Source organism: Rana temporaria, chromosome 4 (assembly GCF_905171775.1).
Source record: "Rana temporaria chromosome 4, aRanTem1.1, whole genome shotgun sequence".
In the NCBI taxonomy this organism is placed as follows: Eukaryota; Metazoa; Chordata; class Amphibia; order Anura; family Ranidae; genus Rana; species Rana temporaria.
The window spans coordinates 88,712,500-88,735,818 of NC_053492.1; the positions used below are offsets into that span (position 1 = coordinate 88,712,500).

General features: G+C 45.0%; 1 protein-coding gene across 5 annotated transcripts in view; it reads right to left on the reverse strand.

Annotated features, from left to right (window-relative positions):
- ASAP2 (ArfGAP with SH3 domain, ankyrin repeat and PH domain 2) overlaps positions 1 to 23,319 on the reverse strand; it is a 344,117-nt gene that overhangs the window by 154,201 nt on the left and 166,597 nt on the right. For all 5 annotated transcript variants that reach the window (XM_040348639.1, XM_040348637.1, XM_040348638.1 and 2 more), the window contains exon 6: positions 17,070 to 17,199. In XM_040348639.1, the coding sequence (XP_040204573.1) occupies positions 17,070 to 17,199 (130 nt within the window). The remainder of the gene's footprint in view (positions 1 to 17,069; positions 17,200 to 23,319) is intronic.

Genomic DNA, 23,319 nt, shown 5'->3' on the forward strand with positions numbered 1-23,319 from the left:
CATTTTCCTCCCCTCCTCCTCCTCCACCCCCACCTCCCCTCCTACCCCCAGCCTGGCAGGCTAGGGACCTGGATATCCAATTTCCTACAGAATTCATTTAAGTCCTCGGGAAATCTTAGTGTCGCAGATCTCCCCTCTTTTGTTCCAATTAGGCAAGCAGGAAAACCCCAGTTGTACTTAATATTCAGATCTATCATCTGTTTTAAGAGTGGCTTTAACAACCATCTCCTTGCCAGGGTTTCTGGGGCCACGTCGGTAAATATCTGCAGCTCCGTCCCTTCAAACACTATCGGGGATTGTCCCCTCAGCTTCTTCCAAATTGCTTCCTTTTCTTCATAGAATCCGAACCTTATTATGACATCTCTTGTTCGCTCGGTGGTCACTCTTTTCGGGTTTCCCACTCGGTGTACCCTTTCGATCCTAATTGGATTGTCCATTGTTCTTCCCAGTAGTGGATTAAATATCGTCTGTGTTATTGTCCTGAGGTCCTCGCCCCTCTTCTCCGGTATGGACCTTATCCTTAAATTTTGTCTCCGGCTTCTGTTTTCCTGATCTTCCAATTTGTATAGAATATGTCTCTGTTGCAGTTGACTCTGGTCCATCTGGGCTTTTAGTGTATTTGATTCCTGTTCTTGTTTCTCTATTTGTTCCTCTACTGTTTCTAATCTGGAGAGCATATGGCCAAAGTCGGTCCTTAGGTTCTGTATTTCACTTTTTATCACGTTTTCCAATTTTAATAGCATCTCCGCCATTTCTCCCTTTGAGGGGGACTGAGTATCCGTGCTTCGTTCATCCATCCTGCTGCTTTCTAATACGTTTCCAGTGGACCTCTCTTCTCTTAGATCTATAGATGTTTCTCTGGAATTATCACTCTGGGGTTTCTTATTTTCAACCTTTTTTACTTTATTCACTTGTTGTTGCTTTGTTACTCCCTGGGCTCCGGGGACACGCGGACTTTCCCCTCTAGTTACAAATGGCCTTATTGAGCTTGTTGCTGTTGTGTTACTTGGAGTAGTTGGGGGTCCCCCTTTTGTTGATCTACTCGTCATTCTACTCATGTTAGTCTCTTTCTTTCTGATTCTCTTCCCCAGCTTGACCTCTTGTTTCCCCAATTGATATAGAAACCAATATATCAGGGGAGAAACCGATAAAAAGTACTATACTGGGTTGGGCCAGCGGTTTTCTTTGTAGGGGTTTACTATTTTAGTTTTATTTTCTCCCCCTCTACTCCCTTTTTGGCTCCTACCCAACTAATAATATTTCAGCGGTTCTGATAATTTGAACAATGCTTATCAGTGTACCAATATATCCAATATTTGTGTGCACAGAGGGCAAGATAAGGTAGAGAAGATAAGAGGGTCTCCCCATACTCCTCTATCTATGGGGGGTGATAGGAGGAAACGAAGTCCGAGCTTCAGATTTACTCCGAGTTCTATCTCCTCTTTATCTCCTACTGCCTTCTCTTTTTAGTCCAGGGGAGGCGTATAGGCATTAGTAAAGGTCCAAAAACCCGGGGTACCTAAGAGTTCCCCCAGGACAACGGAGCGTATAGGATCCCCCCCATCGAAGGAAAGAAAACAGGGCTAACTAGACAAATAATTTAGGAAATACGAATGGCCAAGCTCCCAGCAGAACGTGCAGATAGAATTTTGAGTACAAAATGTATAGGCCTGCTTTACCTATTATACGCTTTTCACATCCAGTATAAATAATCTCCCCCAATCAAGTAGTATAAAAGAGTGCTGCAGCGGTCAGTCATTCATAGTGACACATCTTATCCCCCTCATTATACCAGTTCACATAGCTTATACAGCTAATTATCTCTGGGTTCCCATTTGCTTCTTCTATTCTCATGTGGTCAATTGTATTAAAATGTTCTATGATATACCATGCAATGCAGTTCTAATTCAACTTCTCACAGCAAAAAAAACTCCATTAATCTGCATTAAACTGCAATTTTTAAATGCTGATTTTTTCTTCCCATAATTGATTGTTAGCATCGAATGTACCTCTGGGTCTGGATCAGCTGAGAGGAGGAGTACGGATGATATCCATCTAGGCTCAGCGTGCACGCTGTCTTGACACACTCACCTCAGTGTGGGCTAAGGTCCCAGCTGGGGCCACTGCAGTCGGCAGGTTATGTCCTCCCACTACCTACCCCGCATCCTGTGTCCGTTTTCCGGTGCTGCGGCGCGGCACGATACTCCACCGCCCGTAGCCCTCAACTCTGTCAGGGACGAGCGGGTCCGGTGATTCACTAGAGAGCCAATGGACAGCGCGTGCGGCGGCGTGTAGCGGCGGCGTGAGGAAGTTACTATCTCCCTCTCTCATTCGGCCCGGTCCGTCCTTCCTCCTAGCGGTCCCATCGCTCTTCGCTCCCCCACCCGTGGACGCCTCGCGTCATCACGTCCTCACGTGGACGCGCATCCGCCCTGTCGTGTAACTCCAGCTTTTGATACACTTTACATAGTTTGTTTGGGCCAGCTTGGACAAAACAAACTATGTCCCTCACTAACATGTGTGGCCACTGGATGTGCTGTATAAACTGTATGTAGCCGAGGCCAGAGCTTGACAATAACTCCAGGTCGTCATGGTGACAAGAAGTTTCATCCTGATGCCTGGGCTGCCACCCAAATGCTCCCCACACCCAGCCCCCTGCTATGTATCCCATGCTCCAAATTGCCCATCCACGGGACTGGGATTGGCATAGCGGGTGCTGCCGGGTAGAGAGGATTAATGAGAGCATACACAAGTCCCCTGCTAGTTGCTGGCACAGAAGTGACGTCACTTGTGCGTCAGCAACTAGAGGGGTAGAGGGGATTAATGAGAGCATACACGCGTCCCCTGCTAGTTGCTAGCACAGAAGTGACGTCACTTGTGCGTCAGCAACTAGAAGGGGACATGTGTATGCTCTCATTAATCCCCTCTACCCGGCAGCACCTGCTATACCGGTCCCAGTGAGTTTCCCCAGCCATCAAGGCCAGGAAAGAATGTAATGCAGTGCGATGTGCTTTGCATTACATTTAGTACAACACAGGGGAGACATGCAGGACCCAGGATGTCTCAATAAAGAGAACCTGTCTCCAAAAACAAATCATCACATAGGGGACTTTATGTTATAGGGGAAAAAAAAAGTTAAAAAATGTAAGTTACACTCAAGCACATAAATCCCTCTCCCTCCTAAAAGATTGAGCCCCACATACAAATGTAAACGCATGCGGCGGGGTGCTTACACCTGAAAACATTGATTGCGACATACATGTTACATATCGCTGCGCAAGCCAGAAAAAGAGCAATAATTCTAGCACAAAAGCTCCTTTGCAATGCTAAAGTGATTAGCTATAGAGGGCTTTTAAAGCGTCACCTATTTTCCCCCAAAATTGAGTAATTTATTGCATTTTGTGCCCCCTAAAATTAACTTTTAATATTTTTTTATCTTTGCGGTAATATCATGCGCCAAAACAAATTGTAACAAGCACTATTCTGTAGGGTGTCTGCTTTCAGAAAGTATATAATATTTGGGGGTTTTATGCAATCTTCAGGCAAAAAAAAAATATTTAACATGTGCAAAAAATAATAATTGAAAAAACGCCTCTGGTTGCGAAAGGGTTATATCTCCTTTGGGGAGATATTGCATGTTTCACCCGTAAGATTTGTTCGTTAAAAAACTGGCTCCTAACTTTTTTTAGCCGGCTCCTAGATTCAAAGCAAATCTGTCAAGCTCTGGCTGAGGGTACATTCAGAATATCGCACTGTGTTCCGGGTCGGAGCAGAGACTTCCTATCTTGAACCCGGAACACAGTAGAGTCTATCTGATCGGCGCTCAGCCATTCAGAGAAAGCAACGTATTCTAGCAATAAATACAAAGCTTCCTCTGATTAACAGAGTCTGAGAGGTGGGCTGATGATGTCACAACCACTGACTTTGCCCAAACGAACTATGTAACGTGTAACTACGAACTATGTAACTTAAAGCTGAACCTGGAGTTCAGCTTTAAGCCCCCGTTCACACCTAGGCGTATATACGCCTGTAGTGCGACGCCGCAGCCGCCCCTGAGACGCTGGAGGGATAATTTCACATTGCCCTCTATGGAGATGGTTCACATCTCCACGCTGAACGCCTGCCGCCTGAAAACAAGCCCCGGACCTTTTTTTCAGGCGGCTTTCGGCATAGGAGATGTGAACCATATCCATAGAGGGGGTAAAAGGCTGCATTCACAATCGCGGCGTTTTGTCGCCGCAAATCGCCGCAATTTGCGGGACAAAACCCCCGCGATTTTGTACGCCAAGGTGTGAATGCAGCCTAAGTATAAGTGCATCAGCACTTTTAGGTTTCTTTTAGTCCCTATTGAGCCTACCAGCGAAGTTCACCTATGGCAGCCTCCTATATTGGTGAGGAAACCATGCTGCACTGCTCCTGAATTCACAGCAAAGCTGCCACCCTTGTGTAGACTTGTGTTCCTGCTTGCTCTACAGTGGGGGGAAAAAAGCTACAGAGCGTGATGTCAAATCGCATGACACCAGTGTGAACGGGGGGGCTTAGTCACAAAGATATATTGATATTTTTGAATACATAAAAAAATAAAAAATAAATAAAAATAAAAGTAGTATTCTGTACCGAGTACTATAGATCGGGAATATTCAACATTCTGACCTGAACTGGGCAGGGTTTTATTACAAAAAAAATAAAATTCACATGTTGGGGTAGAACTGCAAAATGACCTTTAATGAAAGCAGTATGAGCAAAATTATTATGTCAGCTGGCAAGAAAATGCATTCATTTATGGTTAACTTCTGCTGTAAAGATCAGTTTGCCCTCGGTAATATTGCTCAGACATATAGAAACAGTGATGTGACAGAAAAACAGGATGTAAGTGCTTGGCAAACGCATGTCACATACACTGCATACACTTACATTGGTGAGCAGAGAACTTAAGAATTAAATATACAAGCATAACGCAAAAATAATATGGTAAGTGCAGGATCTCAATGATGAATATATATTAATCATTTATTGTAGAAATCTAAGCGGAAATGTGATGTGGCAAAAATTTGGCATACCGCAATTGATTGTTTTGCTGCCCTGGCTCATAATAATAATAATAATAATAATAATAAAATAAAAAAGTGTGATAAAATGTAATTCCCTTTTAAGGCTTCATTTCCATGGACGTTTTTACAGCCACTTTTCTGAGCGTTTTTTGCAGCTTAAAAACGGCTCTCCATGTTAATCTATGGCCTCATGCCCACCATGACGTTTTTGAGCTGTAGATGGCTGAGCCGTTTTTAAGCTGCAAAAAAAAAAACAAAAAAAAAAAACAGGACCAGTGCGTTCTGAAGCTCCAGCGTTAGAGTTGTAAGCCTCATCCTGCGTTTCTTTTCTCTATTCAAAATCAACATTGGTGGCTGTGGGTGCTTTGGGGCGGGGGGACACTGCGCCCCCCACCCCAAAACACCTTGTCCCCATGTTGATGGGGACAAGGGTCTCTTCCCGACAACCCTGGCCATTGGTTGTCAGGGTCTGCGGGCGGGGGGCTCATCGGAATCTGGGAGCCTCCTTTAATAAGGGTGCCCCCAGATCCCGGCCCCCCCACCCTACGTGAATGAGTATGGGGTACATCGTACCCCTACCCATTCACCGGGAGGAAAAGTGTCCATAAAATAAAAACCCTCCCCGGTTCTTCTCCCTCTCTCCGGTGCCGTCGTCGGGGCTGGCCGCTGCCATCTTCTTGCAGCTCTTTTACTAGCAGCGGCCAGCCCGCTCTTCCTCGTCGCCTTCTGCCTTCTTCCGATGTTGCCACGTCCCTCCCTTCCGCTGTAATGACCAGGTGTGCGATGCGCGATGATTTACATAGGCCTCTTATGATGTCACAGTCCCAGCATGCTCCGGGTGGTGACGACATTACCCGGAGCATGCTGGGACTGTGACGTCATAAGAGGCCTCTATAAATCATCGCGCACCGCACACCCGGCATTACAGCGAGAGGGAGCGACGTGGCAACATCGGAAGAAGGCAGAAGGCGACGAGGAAGAGCGGGCTGGTAGTAAAAGAGCTGCACGAAGATAGCAGCGGCCAGCCCCGAAGACGGCACCGGAGAGCGGGAGAAGAACCGGGGAGGGTGGAGAAGACCCCCGAAGGCAGAAGAAGACACCCGGAGCCGACTAATACATTTTAAAAACCTGTGTTGTGTTTTTAATTTTATTGACACTTTTCCTCCCGGTGAATGGGTAGGGGTACGATGTACCCCATACTCATTCACGTAGGGTGGGGGGCTGGGATCTGGGGGGGCCCCCTTATTAAAGGGGCTCCCATATTCCGATGAGCCCCCCGCAGACCCCGACAACCAACGGCCAGGGTTGTCAGGAAGAGACCCTTGTCCCCATCAACATGTTGAGGGCATGCGGCCTGGTACGGCTCAGGAGGTGGCGCTCGCTCGTCCCCACCCCCATTCCTGACCGGCCAGGCGGCATGCTCGGATAAGGGTCTGGTATGGATTTTGGGGGAACCCTCACACCGTTTTTTTCGGCGTAGGTGTTCCTCTTAAAATCCATACCAGAACGAAGGGTCTGGTATCATCCTGGGGGGGAACCTCAGGCAATTTTTTTTTTAATTTGCGCGGGGTTCCCCTTTAAGAATCTCTGCACACCAGTCGCCCCGCAAGTCGGATTATCTTGATCCGACTTCTGGTGCGACCTCTATTCAAATCAATGGGCTCCCATAGGGAACCATTGATTTTGAATAGAAACAGAAAAACGCGGCTGAAAACTAGCGGGGCAAAACGTGCATTGAATTCAATGCAAAACACAGGAAAAATCGCGGTAAAAACTCCTGCCGTCTGTACTAGCTTTACAGCCCGTTTTTTAAAACGTCCATGGAAATGAAGCCTAAAGCTCAACTTTTGTCTAGTTTTGCAGAGGGTAAAGAAGAGTTAAAACTTTGGTCAGTCATTTATTTCTGTTCTGTGACCACTTAAAGTGATTCTAAACCCTTACAACCACTTTATGCTACAGGTAAGCCTATAATAAGGCTTACCTGTAGCTACCCAGGATATCTCCTAAACCTGCACAGTTTTGGAGATATCCCGTCCCCTGCATGTCACCGCCACATGCATACGAAGCAATGACACGTATGTGCCGTTGCTTCAGTCAGTGTGCTGTTACCAGAAGCTTCTGCATGCATGCGTGGGAGGGACGTCATCGCAGCTCCAGCCAATCACAGTGCCGGAGCCCGCTATATCCAGAAGTTACTCCTGGAGAGAAGTCGCCAGCCGGAGAGGGGTACGAGGCTCGCTGTGGGGACTTCGATGTAAAGCAAGTAATTCATGAGCAAGTATGCTATGCATATTGTGCCCTACCTTCCTTTACCTGTGATACACGAAGCAGTAAAGAAGGTAACAATAAAACATGTCAAAAGCTATACCGTCTACCAAAAATAAGGGTTTTGGAGACAGAATTGAGAGGAAGTCTTGCGGCAATTAAAGGGGTTGTAAAGGTAAAAAAATGTCTTTCCTAAATAGCTTCCTTTACCTTAGTGCAGTCCTCCTTCACTTACCTCATCCTTCCATTTTGCTTTTAAATGTCCTTATTTCTTCTGAGAAATCCTCACTTCCTGTTCTTCTGTCTGTAACTCCACACAGTAATGTGAGGCTTTCTCCCTGGTGTGGAGTGTCGTGCTCGCACCCTCCCTTGGACTACCGGAGAGTCAGGACGCCCACTTACACACAGCTCCTTTCTCTATCTGCAACGTAGAGAGCGTCCTGACTCTCCTGTAGTCCAAAGGAGGGGGCGAGCGCGACACTCCACACCAGGGAGAAAGACTCGCATTCCTGAGTTGGTGAGCAGTACAGCCTGCTCACCACTCAGCACCCAGCCTGTGAGCAAATGACCAGAAGCAGTTGATGAACTTGTTCTTCTCTCTCCCATCTGCATGTTCCTTGTCAGCATATGCACACTGCAGCACACCCGATTGGCTCCTGGGTTATACACTTTCTCTCCTAGTCTGAGTGCTGTTGTGCAGAGTATTACAGGAGGCAGACTAAAGCAGTTTTTTTTCATTTCTGCTTTGTGTCTATTTTGGTAATAGCTTTTTATCATTACTTAAGAACACTATTCATACATACTATATTTATATTATATTATTTTTTATACACAAACTTCAGGTGGGTTACCTCTCTCTTTAGATGTTAGGTAATGGAGAAGATGTCAGGGTGGACTCCCAATCTTTCACCGGAATCAGTAAAAATTACGCGGGGACATGTACTCCAATTTGCAAGAGATTTTACTTCGATCTTTGGGTCATATATAGACATCAGGTAAACAAAAAAATCTGCTGCTTTTTTTTGTGTTTACCTGATGTCTATATGACCCAAAGATCGAAGTAAAATCTTTTGCAAATTGGAGTACATGTCCTGGAGTCATTTTTTATATATACATACATACATACCATACATACATACACACACACACACATACACCTATATATTGGTCTTTTTTTACCACACCGAGTTTAGCTAGTATTTATATATCACGGAACTGCTGATCTATCTACTAATTGTGTGGTTATGAAAACCATCAGGCTAACACTACTTTATCTGCCTCTTGGGAAAGTCAACTGTGGTATATAAAGATCAGTAATTACTCATTTACATTACCTGAAAAGGAAAAGTGGATTTATCAGCAAAAATCATAACGCATACCGATAATGATACTTCCAGCAGCCAAAGTAACATATCACTGTCTCCAGTAAATACTCTCAACAGACTGCGAACACTTTGTGAGCACCGGTAAACCAGCACATGGTAAAGCTTTCTCCTATCTATGCACCCTTTTGTGGTTGGAAAGTGTTGCTAACAGTGTTCACTAAGTGATCTTGGGATTCATTAGTGCCTGATAAATGACTATGCTATCAGTGCACAGCTAGGAGATGAGAAATGCACGATTACCTGGGACCAATAAATGGCATGATCTCACCCAGAATGGCAGATATTATGCAAATGAGTTAAATGCCCATCTTCTTTCTAAAACATTACGGGGTCGATTTACTAAAACTGGAGAGTGCAAAATGTAGCGCAGCTCTGCAAAGAAGTCAATTATCTTACAGGTTGTTGTTTTTTTTGTCAAAGCTTAAAGGAACACTAAAGGTTCGTTTTTAATTAGATCAATTGATTGCTGTAAGCTAGAGCATTTAAATATCACTTACCTCGTTTTTCCTTTTGACCTCCAAAATACAGTAATTGTCATGAAATACCTCAGCCACCAGATGGCGCTAGCGGCACATCGGCGCGCGCGGGGCACACGCAATCGCGGCAACGGCGCGCACGGGCACGCGCACCGGCGGCAACGGCGCGCACGGGCACGCGCACCGGCGGCAACGGCGCACGGGCACGTGCAAACGGCAATTCGGCGCCAAAACAAGGTACTTAAGGCGTCCTGGGAGTCTGGCCCCTTGCTGTCCGGTCTGAAGTGTTTCCTGAACCTGCCAGTACCTGTTACCCCTGCTTGAATCCTAATCCTGATACCCGGCTTGTTCCTGTTGATCCTGTCTTCCGCCTGCCCTGACCTTTTGGCTTGCTCCGACCATCCCTCTGCCTCATCCCTGGTACTCTGCCGCCCGCCTGTTACTGACCCGGCTTGACGACCCCTCTACCATCCTGACCTCCCTGCGCCTGATCGGCTGGTCCAGCTTCTCTCCGGCTTCTGGGACTTGCACTGTCTTCTGGGACTTGTTGCTGCTTGATCTTCCAGACCTCTTCCCACCGGTCTGCTACTTGCCAGGCTGCACCTGCCTTCCAGAGACTCCATCAGATCCTGCAGAAGCGACCAACAGCCCCTGCATCAGCGTCTCTCCAGGCGCTTGTGCGACTCTGCATTTCCGTTCCTCCTGTCTACTCTATCAGGGGTCCCGGAATCAGAGGAGTAACGGCTGCCACTTCCTGCACGTCGGGCTCACCCTCTGAGGTACGTGACAGTACCGGACAGCCATGTCCGAGCCCGCGCAGGGAGTGGATCCTATGCAGGAACTTTGCCGCCATCTTGAGGGACTGACCCAGGCCGTCCGAACCTTACAAGAAGGCTACACGCGTTTGGAGAATCGTGTCCAGGCTCTATCTACTCCCACCACCGCTGCAGCGGCTTCTGGGGCATCTGCTTCCCCATCCGTGATCATGCTGCCGCCCGAACCCAAAGTCCCTATGCCCGAAAGGTTCGCGGGTGAACGTAGTAGATACCGGGCCTTCCGCAATGCTTGCGAACTGTACTTTGCTCTGCAGCCACGGACCTTTTCGTTGGAAGCCACTAAAGTGGGTTTCGCCATCTCACTGCTGTCTGGCGAACCGCAAGCTTGGGCCCATCGCCTCCTGGAAAACAAAGATCCATCACTTGACAATGTTACTACCTTTTTCCAAGCCATGTCTCTGCTGTATGAGGACCCTCACCAGGCCGCCTCCGCGGAGGCCGCTTTGCACGCCCTGCAACAGGGTCGCAGACCAGCAGAGGACTATGTGTCCGAGTTTCGCAGATGGAGCTCAGACACAACCTGGAATGACTCGGCCCTCTGCTACCAATTCCGCCTTGGTCTTTCTGAGCCACTGAAGGACGAACTGGCCCGGGTAGGAGTTCCAGGGACCTTGGAGGCATTAATTAACCTGACCATCCAGATCGATCGGCGCCTGAGGGAGCGCCGAACGGAAAGGACCACTACCCCATCTCGTCCGGTCTGGATGCTGCCACGGGTGCCTCCCGTTTCCAGTATAGTTCCTCCGGTTCCTTCAGCCTCATCTATTCCTGACACCTCAGAGCCCATGCAGTTGGGTCTCCTCCGTCCTTCCCTGACGCCCGAAGAACGACAACGCCGCAGGGTCAACAACTTATGCCTGTATTGCGGAGAGGCCGGGCACTACGTGAGGACCTGTCCTGCCAAACTTCGTAAGTGTCTGTCCATGTCTTCCGTTCACCTACCTGTTCTGCCAAGTAATTCCGCTCATCTGGCTATTCCTATTCTCTTCCAGCTTCCAGGAGAGTCCATCCAAGTCAGCGCTATAATTGACTCAGGGGCCTGCAGCTGCTTTTTGGACCAGTCTTTCGCCATCAAGCATCGGATCCCTCTTCGTCCCAGGACTACTGGACTCTCTGTTTACCTAGCGGATGGCTCGGTGCTAAAATCCGGACCAGTCACCCGAGAAACCCAGCCTCTACCCACCACCATTGCTGAAAATCACCATGAATTGCTATGCCTAGATGTGATTCACTCTCCCCTGTTTCCTGTCATACTGGGGGTACCATGGCTTCAAATTCACAACCCGCAGATTGACTGGACCACGGGCAAGGTCAGCTTCGGTTCTCTGTTCTGCCGACAGCACTGCTTACAAGTGTCACCTCCTCCTCTGCCTTTACTTTGTATGGACTTCGACATCGAGACCCGTCAATCTGTTCCAGAAGCTTACCACGACTACCTGGATGTTTTCAGCAAGAAGGGGGCTGAGACCCTTCCACCACACAGGGCCTACGATTGCCCCATTGAACTCCTTCCAGGTGCTGAAGTTCCCTTCGGAAGGATCTTTCCCTTAACAGGACTTGAACTAGAGACTTTAAAAACATACATCGATGAAAGTCTGAGGAAGGGGTTCATCCGCCCATCCACATCACCCGCGGGAGCAGGCATCTTTTTTGTGGAAAAAAAAGACCATTCCCTTCGCCCTTGTGTGGACTATCGGGAACTTAATAAGATAACAATTAAGAACCGGTACCCTCTCCCCTTGGTGCCTGAACTGTTTCAACGTCTTGGGTCCGCGGTTGTCTTTACCAAACTAGACCTCCGTGGGGCCTACAACTTAGTCCGCATACGTGAAGGGGATGAGTGGAAAACCGCTTTTCGTACCCGTTTCGGGCACTTCGAATATTTAGTCATGCCCTTCGGGCTCTGTAACGCCCCAGCAACGTTCCAACACTTCGTGAATGACATTTTTAGAGACTACCTGGACCTCTTTGTCATCATTTATCTGGACGATATCCTGATCTTCTCCCCTTCTCTGGAAAAACACCGGCTACACGTCAGGAATGTACTTGAGCGTCTCCGAACCCACGGACTGTATGCCAAACCCGATAAATGCGAGTTCGAACGCTCAAGTATACAGTTCCTGGGGCTTATAATTTCCATAAAAGGCGTTGAGATGGACCCTCAGAAGGTCTCAGCGATTCTCGACTGGCCAGCACCTACGGACCGAAAGGGCGTTCAGCGATTTGTCGGCTTCTCAAATTTTTATAGGAAATTCATCAGAGCTTTCTCCAGCATCATTGCTCCTATAACGGATTTGACCAAACAGACTGCTCGTTTCCGCTGGACTACAGAAGCCCAAACAGCCTTTGAAACCCTGAAGAACTTGTTTACTTCGGCATCCATTCTCAGACACCCCGACGCGAGTTTGCCATACATTCTTGAGGTGGATGCGTCTGAAACCGCGGTTGGGGCAGTTCTTTCGCAGAGACAGGGCCCCAAGGCTCTGTTACACCCCGTTGCTTACTTCTCCCGTAAGTTGTCTGAAGCAGAAAGAAATTATGACGTCGGGGACCGAGAGTTGTTGGCAATAAAGGCCGCTCTGGAGGAGTGGCGTTACCTCCTGGAGGGCGCAGCGCACCCAATTTTAATTTACACTGACCACAAGAATCTCGAGTACCTGAAGGTGGCCAAGAGACTTAAACCACGCCAGGCCAGATGGGCACTTTTTTTTACGAGATTCTCTTTTCATATCACATACAGGCCAGGGTCAAAAAACACCAAGCCGGATGCTCTTTCCCGCATGTACGGAGATTCAGGGTCTCTCAGTCCCCCTGACACCATCTTGTCATCTGGGAACTTTCTATTGTTACAAAGGGACTTATTACCGCAAATCAGGCAAGCCTCTGCTGGAATTTTCCCTTTATCTGGTTCGGAGCTGCAGTCCAGGGACGGTTTGCTATGGCATCAGGACAAGATCTTCGTGCCCGAGAGTCTACGAATTGATGTTCTGAGCTCTTGTCACGATCATGAGTTGGCCGGTCACTTTGGGATACAAAAAACCTCGGAACTTTTGCAACGCACCTTTTGGTGGCCTCAACTTCTGAAGGACTGCAAGGACTATGTGGAGTCTTGCACCACGTGCATTCGCAACAAGGGAAGCAAGCTTAGAGCCTGGGGACTCCTTAAACCGTTATCAGTGCCAGAGAGACCATGGAGAATGATCTCCATGGATTTCATTGTGGAACTTCCCCCATCAGAAGGCTTCACCACTATCTTTGTGGTCGTGGACAGGCTCTCAAAGATGGCACACTTTGTCCCTTTGAAAGGCACACCCTCTGCCCCGGAAACAGCCAAAGTTTTCATCAGGGAAATTGTTAGGCTTCACGGCGTCCCAGCGGACATCGTGTCCGATCGGGGGGTGCAGTTCACGTCTAGGTTCTGGAGGGCACTCTGCAGTAGTCTCAAAATCGGTCTCTCCTTTTCATCAGCATACCACCCACAGTCAAATGGGCAGACGGAGAGAACAAATCAAACTCTTGAGCAGTATCTCCGCTGCTTCTCCTCGTTCTCTCAAGAAGATTGGGTGTCCCTGCTGCCCTTAGCGGAATTCGCTTACAATAATTCTATTCACTCCGCCACCAAACAGTCACCCTTTTATGCCAACTACGGGTTTCATCCTCTGTTCCTGTCTAATTCTATTCCGGAGAGTACGGTACCCGCTGTCCAGGATACTCTAAACTTTTTCAACACAAATAACAGGATCCTGCAGGAGACAATGACTAAGACACAGGAACGCAATAAAGAGATCTTTGACAGGGGAAGAAGAGGAGAACTCAATCTGGAACCTGGAACCAAAGTTTATTTGTCCACTCTGAATCTAAGACTTGCATGTCCCACGAAGAAGCTAGGCCCTAAATTTGTGGGCCCCTTCTCTGTTAAAAGAAAGATAAATGAGGTAGCCTACGAACTTGATTTACCAGAAACCTTTCGAATTCATCCAGTCTTCCATGTTGCTTTGCTCAAGCCGGATGTTCCCAATCCCTTTCCGGAACGAGATACTGGTCCCCCAGAACCGGTATTAGTCAATGGGGAAGAAGAATTTGAGGTAGAATCCATCCTTGATTGCAGGAGGAGACGCAACCAAATTCAGTTCCTCGTTAAATGGAAGGGGTATGGGCCCGAGGAGAATTCATGGGAACCAGAGGACAACATACATGCTGAGAGACTAATCCAATCATTTAAGGACTCGCATCCACTGGAGATGTCTCGATTGGGCATCCGGAGGCTGCCCATTGGAGGGGGGCAATGTCATGAAATACCTCAGCCACCAGATGGCGCTAGCGGCACATCGGCGCGCGCGGGGCACACGCAATCGCGGCAACGGCGCGCACGGGCACGCGCACCGGCGGCAACGGCGCGCACGGGCACGCGCACCGGCGGCAACGGCGCACGGGCACGTGCAAACGGCAATTCGGCGCCAAAACAAGGTACTTAAGGCGTCCTGGGAGTCTGGCCCCTTGCTGTCCGGTCTGAAGTGTTTCCTGAACCTGCCAGTACCTGTTACCCCTGCTTGAATCCTAATCCTGATACCCGGCTTGTTCCTGTTGATCCTGTCTTCCGCCTGCCCTGACCTTTTGGCTTGCTCCGACCATCCCTCTGCCTCATCCCTGGTACTCTGCCGCCCGCCTGTTACTGACCCGGCTTGACGACCCCTCTACCATCCTGACCTCCCTGCGCCTGATCGGCTGGTCCAGCTTCTCTCCGGCTTCTGGGACTTGCACTGTCTTCTGGGACTTGTTGCTGCTTGATCTTCCAGACCTCTTCCCACCGGTCTGCTACTTGCCAGGCTGCACCTGCCTTCCAGAGACTCCATCAGATCCTGCAGAAGCGACCAACAGCCCCTGCATCAGCGTCTCTCCAGGCGCTTGTGCGACTCTGCATTTCCGTTCCTCCTGTCTACTCTATCAGGGGTCCCGGAATCAGAGGAGTAACGGCTGCCACTTCCTGCACGTCGGGCTCACCCTCTGAGGTACGTGACAGTAATCCAGGTTTGAAAATGTCATTTCCTGTCTCTCCTCTTCTTGCTTTCCACCAGCATCTGACCTGTTTTGCATGGTGGAAAGCAGAATGTGCTCACCCCCTCCCTATGACTACAGCCCTGCGTGAAGATGCTCTCTTATCCCTCACAGGCATGGAGGCTAAGCCTAATGGGAACTGTAGTTCCCATTAGGCCGTGATGTAGCAAGAATGAATGCGCACCGCAAACCAGGAAGTCAGTGAGAATAATGATTCAGGAGTGCTGGAGGTGAATAAAAGAACTTCATTTCAACAGATATCAAACTAGTTATAATGCAAAACATTACTTTTTCTTTATCAGCTACTGTCAGACTTTAATTTAAGAGGAAAATATTTTTGTCTTTACAACTCCTTTAATTAAAACAAGCTGAAGGTTTTGCGCTCTCCAGTTTTAGTAAATCAACCCCAATGCATAACATTTTATCAGTCTATTAATAATGCATGGGTAAGGGATTTTGCTTCTGTTCCAAACGGTACTGAAGCTTCTAAAGGTATTCAGGATATTTATTGAACTTTGAGGTGGCAAGCATCAGCTAAATGTCCTAAGTTCAACTCAAGTCATGTCACCCTTCCAGAAAATGTATATACCACATAAGCATGATGGACTAAACCTAGCTGTATCATGACAGGGGTTAAACACTTTGTAGACCCAACATTATAAGCTCTGAAGTTTTTCATTTTACCTTCTGTGTAGAGGTGGTTGTTTAATTTTGACATAGATGGCCTTCTGAATTGCCAGGGGAGTAAAAGAGGTCATGTACATCAAATTGCATCGCCTCCTCATTACCTGTAATAGCCCCTTGGACCCCCCACAAAGCACACAGTTGCGGGGCGCTTGCAGACTGGCCCTATTTACTTGAATGGATCACGAATGGTGGGCAGTAGCTGCCCACTGCCCTACTGACCCTGTCCACACACCATTCACTGCCCTACTGACTGAGACTGTCCACTTATAAGGTAGGCCAAGTTTACATTTTTACAGTGACATTGGTTTTATTATATGTTTCTATGTTGTCCTTACTATTTAGTTAGGCCTCACTAGGTAATTTCTGTTTAAAAAAAAAAGGTTGCTGAACCCGGTGTTCTTTGAGCTCTTTCATGTTGTTCAGGTAGATCTCAAAAGGTTGTCTACACCTTATATAGGAAATATCCAAATGCCTATTGTGGGTTTAAAAAGGAATATCAATTTTCCGCCGCTGGAGCAAATTGGATCATGCTTTATATGTTTTTTTTTTGCCTTCCTATGGATCAACTGTGCGTATCGGGTTCTGTATATGGAGTATTTATATTTATTTATCCAGTTTAGTTATTTTTCTATTGGTTAAACTAGATGGGCTTGTATCTCTTTTCAACCCGACTAACTTACTACAGTATGCAACTACCTTGGCATATGTCAAGTTGACTGCATAAAACTACCTATAGCTATAGTTCTTATACAGGCATACCCCACTTTTAAGTACACAACGGGACCAGAGCATGCATGTAAAACTAAAATGTACTTAAAGTGAAACAATACCCTTTTTCACTTCTAGGGTGTAGTGGGGGGTCAGGGACTGTAGTGGGGGTGTCAAGAGTTGTAGTTTAGGTCTCAGGGGCTGTAGTGGGGGTGTCAGGGGCACACTGGAACAGGGTGGGGTATGCTCTCGGAGCTTCAGCTCCTTCTACTGTGGCTGCAAAATGTCCGTACAGTACTTGTAAGGCACTTTACATACACTCGCAGGTTTGTCCTTACTCGCGAGTGTATGTAAAGTGAGTGTACTTAAATCGGGGTATGCCTGTAATTCATTAGAGTGAGAAATCTACTTAAAGAGTGGCGAAAGGTCCTAAACATAACAGAACAAGTCCATTTGTATGTGACCAACTACTACCAGACACAACATTATAAGAATAATATTACACATATAATAGGTTCTCATAAGTTTTTACTTGCCTGAACATAGAAGACAAGACTACTCAATATTTCTCCCAGATACACCCAAACATATACACAGCCAGTTTACCTCACACATCTGTAGCTGGAAGAACCTTCTTTCTTTCTCCATCTCCTCTGCGATTTCTGCTCCGCTGATCTCTGTGCGAATCATTCCATGTAGCTTGGCATGTTCCTTCTTCTCTTTCTCTATTTTGGTCCTGATTGTAAATAAAAATATAATAAGGGATTTGACAAATCCAAATTAAAACCACTGCAGAGAGGAGCTGCCATTTTGTAAGGCTGAATAAATGTAAATACCAGAATGCCGTGACATACTTGAGTGTCCAAGCACAGAAGAAGATTCATCTGATCAATCTTTTAAGAGCATAAAAATAAGGAAGCCATGAGTTGCTTTTCATTTTAAGATTATGGGATTACTCAACAAGGTACTTTGCCCCCCATTCTCCCTATGGTGAGCCAAACGTAATACTTCGCTCAAAGTGGATTTTGGATGGCTGATTCCACCCCAGACACAAAATTCTCGTTATCCCTTAACTGACATTTACAATACGTGGTAAAGCCTTTCCTGAAAGATACCCCATGAAGGTGTATGAGAAGTGTAAAAACTAGGGAGCCCCATGATCTGGGCTGCACTGAACACAGAGGCCTAAACCTCTGCTGCAACTAAAAGCTATGCACAGCTCTTTCTATTTAATAATTTAGTGGGAGAGCCACCATAAGCACTACAGACTCTGCCAAGGGATTACCGATTGACACTGCATTGGAGAAGAAGTGTTACCTATTTTAGATGTAAACACTTGAAAGCTGAAAAAAGTATGAAGACAAGATATTGAAGGTACAAATCTCTGATATGTTACTAAATATTAACGAGCGAGACAGCAAGTGATCCAAAAGGTCAAGGATCTTTATTTCATTCTCACCAAGTAACAAAACGCATACAAATTTTCATTCAGCACAACTAACTCGCTAGCTGATATTGAAATGGTTAAGGCTGGCCATACATGATACAATTTTCTTGTACAATGTTCCTTTAGGTTTGACCTCTTATTATAAAGGTAAATCTAAACACTTCCAATGTTTATGCAATCAGGCAGGCCCTTGTACTACACAGTTGAACGTAAATCTAAAAGGCATTTGAACAAGAAAGTTGTATAATGTCGACCAGGCTAACAAGCGTTTGTCTAGACTCCAAAAGAAGAAAGACCATGCATTTTGTATGAATCTGGGAACCCTGGAAACAACTGCAACACATGAAGATAGCTAGAGCTAGCCTTTGATGTCATGGGTTGAGGTAAGAGGGGAAGGGGGGCAGCCATCCTCAGGAGGCGGGCCTGGGGTTTGAACCGTTTCCTAAACACCAATTAAAGCTGGGTATACCCTAGTAGAATGTTGTTCAACATTACACATTTTTTTTCTATAATCTTTGTAAAAAATAAAATTGAAATAATCAATTGACAAACATATACCCAACAAACATTAAAAATCGACCTCGTACAAATCCCCCAATACAGTCATTCATTCATTCATAGGAAAAAAAAGTCTTAGTACTGCAACGTTCCTGAATTCCCAATAGGAAGAATTCTGGGGAAAATAAAGAGGGAACATTTCACCCAATGTTCTATAATAGGCGCTTGTGGCTTTTTCCAATAGATCCGAATTAGCCCTTTAGCAGCATCCGACAGATGTGGAACTATACTCCTCTTCTATGCCCTGATGGAACTTTGAGTACCATGAAAGAGGCATTGCACAGGGTCATCCCTGATCAGGGACATAGTTATGTTAGAGATCAAATTCCTGAGCTCAGCCCTAAATTGCCGAATCTTAGGGCTTTCCAACCAGATGTGGATATGAGAGCCCTGTTACCCGCATCCTCGCCAACATCTATCCATCTATCTGAAACTGAGGGGTATGCGATGGCCTTTGGGACCCTGTACCACCTAGACACAAGTTCATAATTTGTCTCCTGTATTTATTTATAGAAGAAGATGTATGTACCAGTCCTAAAATATTCAGTTTCTGCAAGTCTGTGAAAGGTCGTATAACTCTGTTTCCCACTCTCCAGAAAAATCCAAAGTCTGTGGTGACACTACGTCTATTCAGCAATTTATAAGAGCTATAGAGCAAACCCCTATCCATTGGTGGTCTATGCCAAAGATCCCAAAATAGAGAGGTTCTGCTATTCTAATCCCCTGTAGTTGAACGATGCAAAAATGCTGTAGTTGCCGATATCTCCTCTAGGTTATCCATTTTAAACTCGCTATATTCCTCTCTAACATTACACATGCTACACATTTGTCTAATCATTACTGGGGTCAAATCAATGTTAATTTTCGACCGCAGTGATGAGAAAATACATTTCTCAAAATGTACAATCTGTATTAATGTATGTATGGTTTTTGTTCAGCAAAGTCCATTCATTCCAAAATTGACTGTTCAATGAAAACAAAATCTTCAACAACTTTTAAATGACAATCGAATGTTCTGAGAATTTTTGTATGAATTTTCATACGCAATTCTACTAGTGTACACTCAGATTCGATGCACGTTTATTAAACTAAGACGTTTTTGTTCCGTTATCGGCAGTTCTCAGAGGAAAAAATGATCTCTGCAGCCGGTTTATGAATCCGAGAACTTCTGTTTTCAGAGAGTGAACAGAGAAGAATTTTTTCCTCTGAAAACGTCCGAGAAGGGGGTGGACTTACATTATATTATATATACTGTGTGTGTATATTATATATATATATATATATATATATATATATATATATATATATATATATATATATATATATATATATATATATATATATATATATATATACACATATACACACACACACACACACACACACAATTTTTAACCTACAGGAAGAAAGAAGTATTCTTCCTCCAATCACACCAGCTTCTCTTCTAGATTCTCCACCTCTGAGCTGGAGAATCTTGGACGGAGATATTTCAGAGTAACGACCAGGGAGATCTTCAGATCTCACTTTCATAAACTGTCCGTTTATGACAGAATGGTTGTGTGCTGTCATGAGAAGCAGAGAACTTGTTCTCTGCTCCTCTCAGCTACATAAACCGGTACACACCAGAGATCAGCCAAGGCCCAGAGAATCACAGCTTTTCTCTTTCATAGACACCTTAATACTGTGCAAAGCAAAACTTCTTATTCTCTCTGGTTCTCTCCTCATCTGCTTTTTTCCTTATAACCACTATATTCTACACATCCTCTTATTGCTGGCCATCCTATTTACTCCATCTGTTGGTCATGTTTTCCTAGACACAAAGTTTCAGTATCTTCAGTATGCAGTTCTTAAATGTATGTCTTCCTTACGGGTTACCAAACCTGAATACTCAGTGTAACGTTCAGGGGTTAAAACCGTTTACGATATTCCATTCCACCAACCCAAGACAGCTTATCTGACATTCCAACAATCCAGCAGACACGATCCATAAGATTCCCCCCCAGAAAGACGAGACACAAGCTCTGTTCTCTCTGGTTCAAACAAATGAATGCTTTAATGGTAACTCAGCCTTGTTCTATACAGTTACAAGCATGCTACAGTAATCACAGGGACAATGAAACTCTCAACCCAAAACATCACACAATGGGTGCTTAACGAGTTCCCCCTCAATCCACATTCTTTTAGATAATGACATTCAGGTGAGTCAATTACTACTCATTACCCAGACGGTCTGGCTCTGCGACAAGTTATCCTCACCTGTTACACAAAACACATTCCTTTACTAAACATAATTGACATGCCAATTCGCTACCACTGAAAGGTCAGACTTTCTGACACCGAATCTAGAGGAGTTAATTACTACAGCTGACAAGTCACATTCCACATCTATTATCAATAGTATCTTCACACAAAACAGTGTCATTAGCATACACAATGAAATATCTTAGAAGCAGATGTAATTAGCACAATGGACAACAGAATGCAATCACAGCAAGCCCCTCACTACAGCCAGGTGGACTTAATTAGCATCTCAACAGTCTATGTTACACATTGAATGAATCACACTATTGACCTGTTGAGGTCAGAATAAACCACTTGTAATTTTCCAAGATCTCCTGCAATACATGAATTATCATTAATGTCCCATCTCATGTAATCCGAGATATCAGTTCTCAGTCATCCTATGCCCCCAAAGGACATAGGATGACCCTAGACCCAAGAGTCATTAGTGAAGCTGGCACAGGAGTACCCTGCATCCTTCAAAAGTCTCTGGGTATCACGGGCCATTCCGTTACACTCAGGATATGCGATATCATCAGATGTTACCACAAAAATAGACTTTTTCATTCTCTGTTGACTGTTACGCATCTTACGCTAAGCTGACAACTATATTTCTGGTATTTGTATAACAATATAAATGTCGATTTAGAACGCATTGTAATCTATAATAGCATGGTCGTGTCAATTACGGTTTTACGCCTATTCAAATCCAATGAAACAGAGAATGAAATAGAGCAAATCTACTATTGTTGGCCCTTTTGAACTTATTTTAGCTTACAGGATTGCTTCCAAAGTGTAAAAGAAATGATCAAATATCCTACTGCATATAGGATTACTGCAGATCTGCGGTTACTTATACGATTCAGTTTTAGCTAGATGTTGATTAGGTAAAGCCACCTAAAAGGACAATAGTACCTTTAGATAATGTTTCTGAAAGCTACAAAAAAAAAAAGAACACAATAGCACGGTGTCTGTTTCCACAGTGGTGTGGTGAATTTTCAAAAAATGTTGTTAGAAGCCATTTATCTGCAGTTTTGGTAGCATTCTAGCTCAAAGAGAATACACTGTAAAATGCACTTGAAGCATGCACTTTTAAGAAGAGATGATTGAACAGGTCTCAATGTTCTTGTACCTCTCTGGGACTCGTGGTACGATTTTTGAATTTGAGTGTCGAGGCCTTCACATACTGATCAAGTACATTAAATATAGAGGCACCCCTCTCCCCGTTATCTCCTTGCCATATGAATTCCCAGATAGATATATTCACTATCTTACAAAAGTGAGTACACTCCTCACATTTTTTTGCAAATATTTTATTCTTTTCATGTGAGAACACTGAAGAAATTACACTATGCTACAATGTAAAGTAGTGAGTGTACAGGTTGTATTGCCAGTGGTTTAGACATTAATGGCTGTCTGTTGAGTTATTTTGAGGGGACAGCAAATTTACCCTGTTAAACAACCTATACACTCACTAGTTTACATTGTATGCAAAGTGTCATTTCTTCAGTAGTGTTATATTAAAAGATATGCTAAAAAAAAAAAAATAAGAAATGTGAGGGGTGTACTCACTTTTGAGAGATACCATGTGTGGATACAAGAAGCCAGAAGCTGACTAAGCCAATCAGAAAACTGGAACAAACGCCAATATAAAATTAAACCTCAGAGCATAAAAAGTTTTCAGACAATCAGAAAATGAAAGCCAACACTTGGTTGGCGGTTTAACGCTAAAGCCCTATTTTTATCTACTTCAGTTCAGCTGTAAGACTTCGCTGACAGCCTATATAAAAGGCTGAAGGGAATATGTGAACAGTGATATTCCCATAGCTCTTCTGTGACTCAGATGTATTTCAACATCAAATTCATCATGTTATAGAAAAGCTTGGTAATGGTTTTCAGCAACTGCAACAAAAAGATCGAAAAAAGCTTCCTAACCGGTTATTTGTAGCATAAAACCGTGTTCCAGCACAATCAGTATTACAATACAGTATAGTCTTCGATGAAAGCAAGCCTTCTTTGAACATTGCTTGGTTATGTGAAACTAAAGAACTTCTCTACACTTGGTTTACATCAAAAACTGATAACATAACCCCAGTGTCATTTAAAGAAAAAACGAAATTAAAAAACTAAATTAAAAAAAAGAAGAGGGGGGGATAGCTTTTTGGCCATAGTGACCAACCATGTTTATCTTTTGCTCCATGAGAAATTAATAAAGTTTGTGTTCATTATGAGCACAATTTTTTTTTGGTACAATTTTTGCAGCAGAAAAGTGTCCCAACCTAATTGCTCCTAACAGTTATAAATCTGTAAGGGAAAAAAAAAGGATTTGGTTTTATAGAACAGTTCTTTTGCCATCTCCAAATCATTGCACACTGATTTATCTACATTTTACATAATGCAGTAAGCAGAAAATCTATGCTGAAACCACAACACTATTTACAAGCCATGCTTTACAAAATAATTGACAGGAAGCGCAGCCAACAGTGTGTGAGCAGGGAGGAAATGCATTAGTCTCAGCTTACATGCGTTCTTTTCACTTGGTGGTTATTCTGCAGTGTGGACAGGAAATAA